The 12,109-nt window shown below is 39.6% G+C and overlaps 1 protein-coding gene across 3 annotated transcripts in view; it reads right to left on the bottom strand.

Annotated features, from left to right (window-relative positions):
- The window catches only part of chchd7 (coiled-coil-helix-coiled-coil-helix domain containing 7), a 37,207-nt gene extending 25,251 nt beyond the window's left edge, over window positions 1–11,956 (bottom strand). Inside the window, exons 1-2 of one of the 3 annotated variants that reach the window (XM_049565847.1) lie at window positions 11,527–11,956; window positions 1,782–1,906 (exon numbers count right to left, since the gene is read on the bottom strand). In XM_049565847.1, the coding sequence (XP_049421804.1) occupies window positions 1,782–1,805 (24 nt within the window). In that variant the 5' untranslated portion in view covers window positions 1,806–1,906; window positions 11,527–11,956. The remainder of the gene's footprint in view (window positions 1–1,781; window positions 1,907–11,526) is intronic. The other 2 variants (XM_049565848.1, XM_049565849.1) reach the window with 2 other exon arrangements.
- Window positions 11,957–12,109: the final 153 nt, after the last annotated feature.

The following is a 12,109-nucleotide window of genomic DNA, read 5'->3' as shown; positions in this document are numbered from 1 at the left end:
TTCCTTGTCTCTTTCCCCTTTCTGCTTCTTTTCCTTTTTTTTTTCTTTTTCCATTGGTTGATCTGTTTTAGTGATTTTGTATTGGATTTTGTATAAGATCTTTGGGATTGTTTTCCTCTCCTGCACAATTATTTGCCTTTATATTATTAAACAGATATACAGTATACATATATTATTTTTTAATTGTGCATATGAATAATATAATACATATATTAATAAGTTCTTGTCTTGCTGTTTACAGACCAATTCCCCAGTGGAGGAAACTGGAGGTGTAACAGACACCGGTGTCTCTACACATGCAGCAGAGCTGCCTGCTGACCAGGCAGACATGGTGGATGCAGACCTTCAACAACCACCTCTCAAAAAGACTGCATTGGAAGATCTCCTAGCAGGGACTTTCACAGAAAGTGTAGGGACAGCACAGACCAATCACATGTGTGGAATTGAGGCAGAAATTGTCAGGTACAGAAGTGAAATGTCTATTTCCCTCACAAGCAGCCCACTGAAATGGTGGAAGGAGAACAGTAAGTTTTACCCACTGCTTTCACCTCTAGCAAAGGCCTACCTCACCACACCAGCCACCTCTGTCCTGAGTGAAAGGGTCTTTTCGACCGCAGGGGATGTTGTAACCTCACAGAGATCTCAGCTACGGCCTGAGAATGTTGACATGTTGATTTTCCACAAGAGAAACCTGAAAGTTTCAAGCTACACAAGCCAGTCTTAGTTTATTTGAAGAGAGTTTTGATATTATTATTTTGATGTGGGATTTGTTTTTAAAAATCCAGTTATTCTTTGTTATTTATGTGAATAACTACTTCAGTGAATAACTACTTCAGTTGCACTTTTTTATAAGACACAAAAACAGTGTTTTAACAGTGTTTCTGTAAAGAAAGGACCTCTTTTTTGGTCAAGATTGTATAATCTTTTGTTATTTAAGTTACTGAATTACCAGTACACCAGTTTAATCGCTCTGCGATAATCTGTTATTTGTGAGATTGTTTCCAAAAAAAGGAGATATTGTTTAAGATGACCATGCAAGTTGCACTTTTTATAAGAGGACACAAACTGTTTTACAGAGTTTCTGTAAAGAAAGCACCTCTAAGATGTTTTTGCTACGAATAAAAGATAATTTTATTTGGTCATAATTTGTCTGTAGCTCATTTTTACAATAAAAAAAATCGTGAGAAAATCGTATCGTGAACAAAAAAATCGTGAACCAAATCGAATCGTGAGTTGAGTGAATCGTTACATCCCTATAAGTAAGTTCCTAGTAAAACGGAATCTGAGCAGGCTTTGAAGCTGACCAGCTGCACTATACTTTTTATTTTATTTGAGTGAAACTGTTCAAGCAGAAATTTATATTTATATTTTTCATTCAAAAAATGTGTTAAAAAAACAGGAGGATTTTATTTTTCACTTTTATATTCCTATTTTCATTTAAACAATGTGAAAAAGCAGAATTTTATATATATATTTCTTTCATTCAAAAATTGGGTAAAAAGAGTTAACTGCTGTGGTGGTATGTTTTAATAAGGTTACCAATAAGTAAAAGATATTTAATAATTGTCTATTTTTTTCATTACTGTACCGAAAAAAAAAAGAACCGTGACTTGTGTACCGATGTACGTACTGAACCGTGATTTTTGTGTACCCTTACACCCCTAGCCATCAGTGCTCTTTACTTAAACAGTAAGAGTGTAAACCAAATACACATATCACTCTCAAAAAACAGAGCAGAAAACAAATAGTCAGTTAACTAAATTGACCGCTACTCTTCCTACCCTCCGTGTGTCTGCCGTCTGCATGCTTGCCTGGTGGATTGATAGTAAGACCTGGAGCGGATCACTGGAACGGACTGCTTGAATCACGGAGCGCTGGGCTGGCCGGAAAACCTGGATCGGACTCTCTGAAAAATAATAATAATAATAATAATAATCCGAATATCGGATCGGGACATCCCTACATATATCAGAAAAATACTTTTGATAGTCAAGTAAAGTAAATTTAATTTTTACTTTTACTCAAGTAACATTCTAATAGGTACTTCATCTACCACTGCTGGTAACTACATGTCAGCTTATATCATTTTTTAAGAGACATGAATTGTGACGTTATTCAAGAGTTGTTAACAAGATATGTAGGTACTGAGCAGAACAGCAAATAATATAATATTACTTTTAAATAGTTAACTTCTAAATAATAAAATGCAACATATATCTGAGATTTAAAAAAATGAGTAAAAACATTACAAATATTATAACCTATGCTTGCACTGGTTTTGCTTTGCTCCTTAATCACCATCTTGTTTATTGTGAATATTTTGTGGGGATGCACGATAATATCAGCATGCCATCTGTATCAGCTGATATTGGCTTTAAAATGAAATATCAGAATCAGCCATCATGCTGATAATATCATTACATCATAGGTATCGGCCGATATTGGCTTTAAAATCAACTATAAGAATTGGCCAACATGCGTTTTCTTATTTGCACAATAAATTACTATTACATACATTTAGTCAGGCGGCTTAAAGACATATGTGAAAAGAATGAGGACAAAAGCACCAAATTTCACCACCAATCACCATAGCTTTCAATTTAGAAGGGGAGCCTCTTCATCACAATTGTGGAAGGCGGCCATCTTGGATCTATAAGTGCCAATATCTCAGCTTCCAAGCTACTTAGAAGGTCAATTTTGTTGACAAAATATACATTTAACACTTACTACTTAACACTCACTTATTAGACATGATCAATATATCTTTATTAACAGGCTATGTACCACAGTCTTTTAAGGTAGCTGTAATTAAACCTCTCCTAAAGAAGCCCACCCTGGATCCAGAGGTGTTAGCCAACTATAGACCAATATCTAATCTTCCCTTTCTTTCAAAGATCCTTGAGAAAGTAGTCGCAGACCAGCTGTGTGATTTTCACCATGATAATAATTTATTTGAGGAATTTCAGTCAAGAAGACAGCACTAGTTAAAAATGATCTTCTGATTGCTTCAGACAAAGGACTCGTCTCTTGTTTTATTAGATCTTAGTGCGGCGTTTGACACAACTGACCATCAAATTCTGCTACAGAGACTGGAACACTTAATTGGCCTAAAGGTTCTGCACTAAGCTGGTTTAAATCTTATTTATCTGATCGTTTTCAGTTTGTTCACGTTCATGATGAATCATCCTTACGTACTAAAGTTTGTTTTGGAGTTCCGCAAGGTTCTGTGCACGGACCAATCCTATTTACTCTATATATGCTTCCTTTAGGTAACATCATTAGAAATCACTCTGTAAATTTCCATTGTTATGCAGATCATACACAGTTGTTATATCTATCGATGAAGCCAGAAGAAACTAATCAATTAACTAAACTTTAACTATCTTAAAAACATAAAAACCTGGATGAGCACCAATTTCCTTATGTTAAATTCAGACAAAACTGAAGTTATTGTTCTTGGCCCCAAACAACGCGGAGACTCTTTATCTGATGACATAGTTTCTCTAGATGGCATTGTTCTGGCCTCTAGCACTACCGTAAGAAACCTCGGAGTAATATTTGATCAAGATTTGTCTTTTAATTCTCATTTAAAACAAACCTCACGGACTACATTTTTCATCTGCGTAATATTGCGAAAATTAGGCCTATCCTGACCCGAAAAGATGCAGAAAAATTGGTCCACGCTTTTGTTACCTCAAAGCTGGATTACTGTAACTCCCTATTATCAGGTAGCTCTAGTAAGTCTTTAAAAACTCTCCAGCTAATTCAGAATGCAGTCGCATGTGTACTAACAGGAACTAAGAAACAAGATCATATTTCTCCTCTTTAAGCTTCTCTGCACTGACTCACTGTAAAATCCAGAATTGAATTTAAAATCCTACCGTTAACTTATAAAGCTCTATATGGTCAGGCTCCGTCATATCTTAGAGAGCTCATAGTGCCTTATTATCCCACCAGAACACTGCACTCTGAGAACACAGGGTTACTCGTGGTCCCTAAAGTCTCCAAAAGTAGATCAGGAGCCAGAGCCTTCAGCTATCAGGCTCCTCTCCTTTGGAATCATCTTCCTGTTGCGGTCTGGGAGGCAGACACCGTCTCCACATTTAAGACTAGACTTAAGACTTTCCTCTTTGATAAAGCTTATAGTTAGGGCCAGCTTGTACCAGCCCCTAGTTAGGCTGACTTAGGCCTAGTCTGCCGGGGGACCTCCTATAATACACCGGGCACCTTCTCTTCTTCTCTCTCTTTCTCTCATGTCCTGTTACTACATCTTGCTAACTCGGCCATACTGCATGTCACTATCTCAGCTTCTTCTCCGGAGCCTTTGTGCTCCACTGTCTCGCAGGTTAATTCATATCGCAGCAGTGCCTGGATAGTGTGACGTGTGTGGTTGTGCTGCTGCCGTGGTCCTGCCAGATGCCTCCTGCTGCTGCTGTTGTTACCATTAGTCATACTTCTACTGTTATTATACACATATTAGTGCTGCACGATTAATCTAATCACAATCGCGATGTCAGGCTGTGCGATTACGTAACTGCATAAAAGGCTGCAATTTGCGATTTAATGTAGGCTAAATAAATGTTAACATGTGTGCCTGTGAACGTGACTGCCTCTCCTGTAGTGTGTGGAGTTTGTTGACATCACGCCCACAAGCTATCCTGGTGCGTGCAGCCGGCGTGCAGCAGTGACCAACACAGACACTGAAGAAGAGCATGAGCTCGACCATGAACAGGCTGAAGTGGTGGCGATAAAACGTCTGTTACATGGCAATACTTTGGATTCAGGTACGGCGAAGTTGAACAGAAAGACGTGCTGTGTAAAAGTCGCCACGTCCCGCGGCAACACGACCAATCTATATCAGCACTTGAAATGGGACGTGGCGACTTTAACTTTTAAACTTTTACACAGCACATCTTTCTGTCCAACGTCGTCGTACCTGAAAGACGTGCTGCATAAAAGTTTAAAAGTTAAAGTCACCACGTCCCGCGGCAACACGACCGATCTATATCAACACTTGAAACAGCACAGCACAGGGAAAAGTAGGAAGAGTGCATGCGAGAGAAAGCCGAGCCGTGTAACGTTAAAGACAACGAGACAACTGAAAGCCGCCAGAGCCTCATAAAACAACATCCAAGCACAGTTAAGCAAACATTTGTAAGTGTCACAAGGAAATCATGGACTCTGTAACAAATTTGTCATTTACGTGACAACGCCTGAACGCAACAAAGGCTCGCTCCGCTGTGTATACAGTTCCGTGCTGCGCTGCTGTGTGAGCAGTGTGTTTGACTGTGCTCAGTCTGTTGATGGTCATTAACACACTGTCTGTCCATAACAATAACTGTCAGGTCAGTGCCCCCTGATATAATGTAGGGGAAACACTGAATCAAGCAAAAAGACTCATGATACCATTTATTTATTACACTTTATTGTAATTATATTGTAATCACAATCGCGATATTGTCCACCATAATTGCAATCGCACATTTTTCCCAAATCGTGCAGCACTAACACATATGATTATTGTCACATATATATATACTATCAGACACTTATATATACTTTCAACATATTGTACCACAATAACCAGAATTATAATTATAATATTATTATAACATCATTATTTTCATTAATGTTGTTGTAAGCTACTGTCATTACTGTCTGTCCTACATCTCTCTCTGTCTCTCTGTCTCTGTCTCTGCCTCTGTCTCTCTCTCTCTCTCTCTCTCTCCCTCTCTCATTGTGTCATACGGATTACTGTTAAAGAGGCAACATCACTGTCCGAGGGCTGCCATAGAATGGCAACAAGGATGTCAGCCGACCAACACTCGCTACCCGGTCCCTGGTTGCGATGATTTGCGATGCTGGCCAGCTAGGAATGAACTGGCAGCCAGTACAGTACAGTCCTTTCTGGTCTAGCTAACATTTAGCCGTGTTACTTACTGATCCATTAGAAAGAAAGCTAGCTGGACACCGGTGTTGAAACCTCTTTGGTCACGGAGCTGCCTCCATCTCTTGAATGCCCGACTGAGGTTTACTCTTGTTTTCCTCTTCTTTTATTACTCTCCTTTTTGTGCAACCTCACCTCCTCAGACAGATTAGCTCGTTTTCTTTTGGGAGGCCGTTTTTCACTTATCTCCAAAACTTTGTCCGTCTGCCATTGTGCTCGTGACTCAACTGTCTCATGCCCCGGCCAGTTCCTCATAAGGACCAGCTCCAGTCCCTGATTGGCTGACCGACCAGTTTGGCAATACATGACACATTTCCTGCCGTAAAGCAGAGTTTTTCCGCGAAAATTCGTCCCCGGTGGCAGAAGCTTATTGCAAAGTCATTACGTAACCTATGTAAACGCTGATAGTCTGATTTCTCTGTGTATACTACCCTGTGCAACCCACATTATTTTCATAATGATATATATAGGCAAAAATGCTGTCTGTTGCTTCTTTAATTTATCATGCTGATCTGTTCTGTACGACATTTATTGCACGTCTGTCTGTCCTGGAAGAGGGATCCCTCCTCAGTTGCTCTTCCTGAGGTTTCTATGTTTTTTTTTTTTCCCCCGTTAAAGGTTTTTTTTTGAGGGAGTTTTTCCTGATCAGCTGTGAGGCAAATTGTGATTTGTGATACTGGGCTTTATAAATAAAATTGAAATTGAATTGAATTTTCTGGATCAAGGAATGCATTAAAGCTGTTAGGAATATCACTAGATGATTGTTCATGCCAAGATCAAATAAAAATATTAATTCTGGGAATGTATTCACATGATTTTCAACAAAAGCTGCTGGCATTGATAACATGAATGATTTGAATTCAACTGAACTTTATTAGCTTCCCTTTTAAACACTATAAAACGTTTTTTGTGTGTACTGTATAATCCAATTATCTATCACATTTGCAACTGCAAAGCTCTGTGCATTTCCATTGTGCCCTATAGTTTATACAGTACATTGCTCCACCATGCTTAATAATCTCTAACTTAAAAGTGAAAGGCTAAAGTTACTTACTTCAATGAATGCATATTGTTGTCTCAAACGATGTTCGGGTAGGAGTCATTCCTAGACTAAATATTTCTTGGAGATGCTCTTTGGATAGGGATACATGTAGACATCACAAAGGTGTTTCAAAGCAATCTCTTTAAAAAGTCAAATACCTTTATAATGGCATGGTCATATTAGAATAGAAACAATCTCCAGTGCATTTCAGCACCAGTCTTTCATGAAGGAACAAACCAAATTATTTAATATTGCCACAAACAATCAACTAGTGATATTTGTAATAGCTTTAATGCATTCCTTGACCCAGAAAATGTATATTTTCTCACCAAGATTGACCTTCTAAGTAGCTTGGAAGCTGAGATATTGGCACTTACAGATTTTACATGGTGGCCATCTTGGAAATCCAAGATGGCTGCCTTCCACCATCTTGATGAAGTGGCTCCCCTTCTAAATTGAAAGTTATGATGATGAAAAACATGTGGAAAAAATTTGGTGCTTTTGTCTGGCGCGTCACCATTATTATGCTAAGCCGCTAGGGTTGGGACTCGTTAGGATTTTAACGATTCCGATTCCTTACCGATTCCTTCTTAACAGTCCGATTCCTTACCGATTCCTACATTATATTCATTATACTTGCTATACTTCAAAAAGTATATAATAAACACTAGGGATGCACCGAAATGAAAATTTGTGGCCGAAGCCGAATATTATTAAACCCTTGGCCAAATACCGAGTACCGAATACCGAATATCATTGTTTAGTTTTTCATTAGTTTTTGCAGATGAACCCCCTCCAGATTAGTGTTGTCACGGTACCAAAATTGGGACCCACTGTGCGATACCAATGAAAATAGCATGGTTCTGAGTAGTATCACGATACCACAATGAAAATGAGGCAGATGTGCCTTTTGTCATTTATGAAAAGATAAATCACTTTTCTATAATACATCAATGATATTTCAACGGAATAAATTACTTATTGACTTATTCATACTTCAAAAACAGCATCAATAAGTGATTAACATAGGGGGGAATCAAAATAAAATAAATAAATACAATAAAAATCAACCAGCCACCCTCCTCCCCTGACAGTCCCTTCATAAGTAATGAACAGTCACTAAAGTGCGGTGAGGTTTGTGGGCCATTACTGACACAAAGAGAGAAATGTGAAAGGCTTAAGCCGATGGCTGCCGTATTTGACAGGAATACATTACTGTCTGTGTCTGTGACCCCCGTTCAACCCACAACCAATGGGATTCGCCTTTCGTTTCTGCTGCTGGTTGAAATCTGTAGGCTGCTCGCACAGCGTGCTGAATGATTTAAGCCTATTTTGCTCGCTCAAAACTATTTTTAGTCGCAAATGCGAGTGCCATGACGGACGGATCGCCACACTGCCGGCATTTTATTCCGCCTGTCACGGCATGCCGTTTGATTGCGTTATCAAAACACGCCGCTGTTATTTGGCCTTGCTTTTAACTTATTCCACCGAATACGTGTTTTTTTGCAATATTCGGACGAATATATTCGTTTACCAAATATTCGGTGCATCCCTAATAAACACAAATGCAATCATACAAATACAAAAACTTTATTCTAACTATTGCACAGTACAATTCGATGAAAATACACATTTGTGTGTGGTGTGTATTTCACATTTAGAGCTTGTATCATCTCCCTGAGAATATATAACAAAAAGTGATTCTCTGATTTCTACAGTAACACTATTACCTCAAATTAACCACAACAATGTAATAAAAAATACTTATATGCATTCATGCTTGGACACTGTTATTTACGTGACAGCACCTGAACAGAACACACACACACACACACATTGGCTGTTTGTTTCTACCGCTCCCCTCACTGGAAGCAGACCTCCTGCTGCCAGCTTCCGCCTTGATTAAATGCTGAAAATTAAATAAAAGAGGGAGACAAGTGTCTCCTATTTTATCTTATTTTGTTATATTTCTACTGCTCCCCACGCTGGAAGCATCAGACCTCCCGCTGCCCGCTCCTGCCGCCCGCTCCTGTCTCAAACACGGAGGTCTCCCTCTCCGCTGAGCACCCGGCGCATGCCCGGCCTGTTAAATAGCCTGTAACTATGACAACTGTGTGACACAAACTCAGTGCTATAGTGATTAGATAATGTCGGGCTCGGTCGGGTTCAGACAGAAATATGCGGCCGTGCCGCACTCTAATGGAAATGCACGTGACGTTTTTGTTGTTGTTTTTTTTTACAATCTAGGAATCATTTGCAGGAACCAAATGTGGTGGAACCGGTTCCAGAACTGGAACTTTGGACCCAGTTCCAAAAAAGAACCGGATCCGGATCCCAACCCTATAAGCCGCCTGATTAATTTAAAAGTATTGTATTTCATGTCTCCATTTACTGGTGTTTGATCATGATAAGAGTATACATGGATAATATGATCCTAATTCTAGGGTTGTGCCGATGGGCGATCCGATCTTCTATCAGCGATAGAAGGGTTGTTTCACGATGTCTTTTTTATATGACGACGCAATCGCGAGGTGTGGGGGGGAGACAGGGCATGTGTGGAGCATGCTGACGAGATCAAGGCTGAACGAGGCTGAGTGAGAGGAGACAGAAGGAGGCTGCTTGGGGGGGGGGGGGGATCAACGCCTCCGCCCGCTCGACACAAGCATACTCGGGTGTACTATAAGCGGAGCTGACTCCGCGAGGAATGTCCGCAGTCATTCGGGCTTTTACAGTCGAGCGCACTTCCGCGTTGTAGTTTCCTGTAAAAATGTCCGTGAAAAATCTCTGCGATGTGAAAAATACATGCCGAGCAGTCACTGGTGCACAGAGCGGAGTCCACGCGGTCGTAAAATCGCGTTAAAAAAGTAGCTTTGCGTGCACAGGGCTTGCGGACGTCCGCTTTGAGTCCACGCGGACCTCCGCGGAGTCCATTCCGCGTATGTTCCGCCCGAGTATGTTCGGGCCTTAATGCGCATGTCGCGGAGCGGTGAACAAACCAAACAACACAATGGAAGGAGAAATTGAAAAGATATGCCGTCTATGTAAAGTCAACTTGCTAATTAAGGAGCCATTACATGTTCAAGAGCTTTATAAAGCTGCTCAAACGCCAAAGAGAGGCTATAAGTGAACGTTTCAGCTGCGACACGTAACAACAACTCTACCTAATTCCTCTACAGAAGAGACTTGATGACCAGTAAAATTAGGCAGGGAAAAAGTGGTTATATCGGTATCGGTTGTCGGTCAAATAAGGTTGGTATCGCCATATGGAATATAGGCAAAAAAATCCAATATCGTGCTTCTTTGACTGAAACTTAATGATCTATTGTTTCAAAAACTGGGCCCTGTGTGTGACTCTGACCTGGGGAACCCACTGATTGTTCTGGTTGTTACTGGTTTGTGAATGTTAATGTTGTTCTTGTATTTTGTGTTACTATATATTTGCATTCTCTGGCACAAGAATTTCCTTTGGGATAAATAAGGTTCTTTGGACGAACTGGACTGAATTGAAGAAAAATAAACATTAAATAAGTAGTGTTTTAATTCATCTTTATGTATTCTTGATGTATTTGTATATCTTTCATTTACCAGTACTCTTTTGTTACCTCAAACATACCTCTGGCTTTTCTGCACGGCAGCCTGTTATTACTTATCAGCCAACTTTCACATTGTTACTAATGTATGTTATTTTCTAAAATCTGTCAATAATTTGGACTACGTTGTAGTACTGGTCTGGTCTATGTGTGGGGAGTCATTTTTCTGGATTATTAAAATGCATTATTCTACGAGACTTTTTTGCACTGTCATCCAGAAAAACTTGCCTAAAATTCTACTGTAGGTTCACTCATACATTATATCAAACCAATACAGAGATACAGATATTGACATGTTTAAGGCTATGGATCTATATAAAAAAGGATAGAATAATTTTGACTTAAAAAACATTTAAACAAGGTGGTGATTTACTGTAACCTTTTCCATTTCTGCCAGTCCCAGAGACAACAAGAGCTGCGCAGCTCTTATTAATCTGTCCCTATAAAATACAGGTTCAAAACCATATATTAGATCATATCCATTCTTTCTACCACAAGTCTGCGGTCATTTGCCTACTCCTCAAAGCCACAGTCAACCCAATTTAAAATTCAATTTAAACTTTCAGTTCGGATTTATGTAGCCTTTTACTGTCCCTAACCATGCTGTGGAATAGAAAGGAAAAGTGAGAACTGAAATAAATTAGTATTATTAAAATTATTTCAGCATGGTGAGTAAAATGTATGCCGAATTGAAAAGCGGGTCTTTTTTTACAGAAACTATTTTAATCATATCGACAAGTGGTGTAAATATAGCAATAAACACGTCTTAACTAAACTGACCGATTCCTCAACGGAGTTTGGTGTCGTCGACTACATAACACTGCGGCATAGAAACGCGGTCACTTTAACTGATTTTACCAAACAGCTCATGGGGATATTTCGTTGTTTAACTGCAATGACTGACATGACGGTGAGTAGTGATAAAGCTACACAACGTTAATACCTACCTTTTCCAAATAACCTTGGCAGCTTTTATCCAGCGGTAGTCGGGTGACTTGTGATTGCGCCTAATATCCACACTAGGGAATATCATCCAGTTTTAGAAAAAACCAAAACAACTGCTAACAATAGCGTCTCAAAAATGAAGTTGTCATTTATATGCCCTTGGTATGTTAGCGAGAATCTTGCCTCAAAAAACAGAGGAGCAGCTCTGCACAAACATACATGTGGCTAACTGACGATGCTACACAACCCAAGGGCTATAACCTCCCCGTCATGCTCAGGACGACTCCACTCTCGTTGTTACAACAGCGCACCACGAAAATCAGCCACACCGTCATTGACAACTGACAGCAACACAAGCCAATAGAAACCCCGGAAAACTAACCATATAGACTGACAATCCAATGAGCCAATAGACGTTCTTTGCTGACAGTTAGTTTTCCCATAACTGTAAATTGTACTAAACCAAGTTTAAGCGATTGACAGTACATCTAGCGAGTCCAATAATTGGGTTTTACTGAAAGGAAGTGTAACTGACACTGAAGTCAAAGTGGCAGCAACTTAGACAAATCAAAAAGCACACGTGGG

The sequence above is a fragment of the Epinephelus fuscoguttatus genome, linkage group LG21, assembly GCF_011397635.1.
Source record: "Epinephelus fuscoguttatus linkage group LG21, E.fuscoguttatus.final_Chr_v1".
In the NCBI taxonomy this organism is placed as follows: domain Eukaryota; kingdom Metazoa; phylum Chordata; class Actinopteri; order Perciformes; family Serranidae; genus Epinephelus; species Epinephelus fuscoguttatus.
Note: the sequence above shows the minus strand (reverse complement) of the source record. Positions and strands in the feature narration are given on the sequence as shown.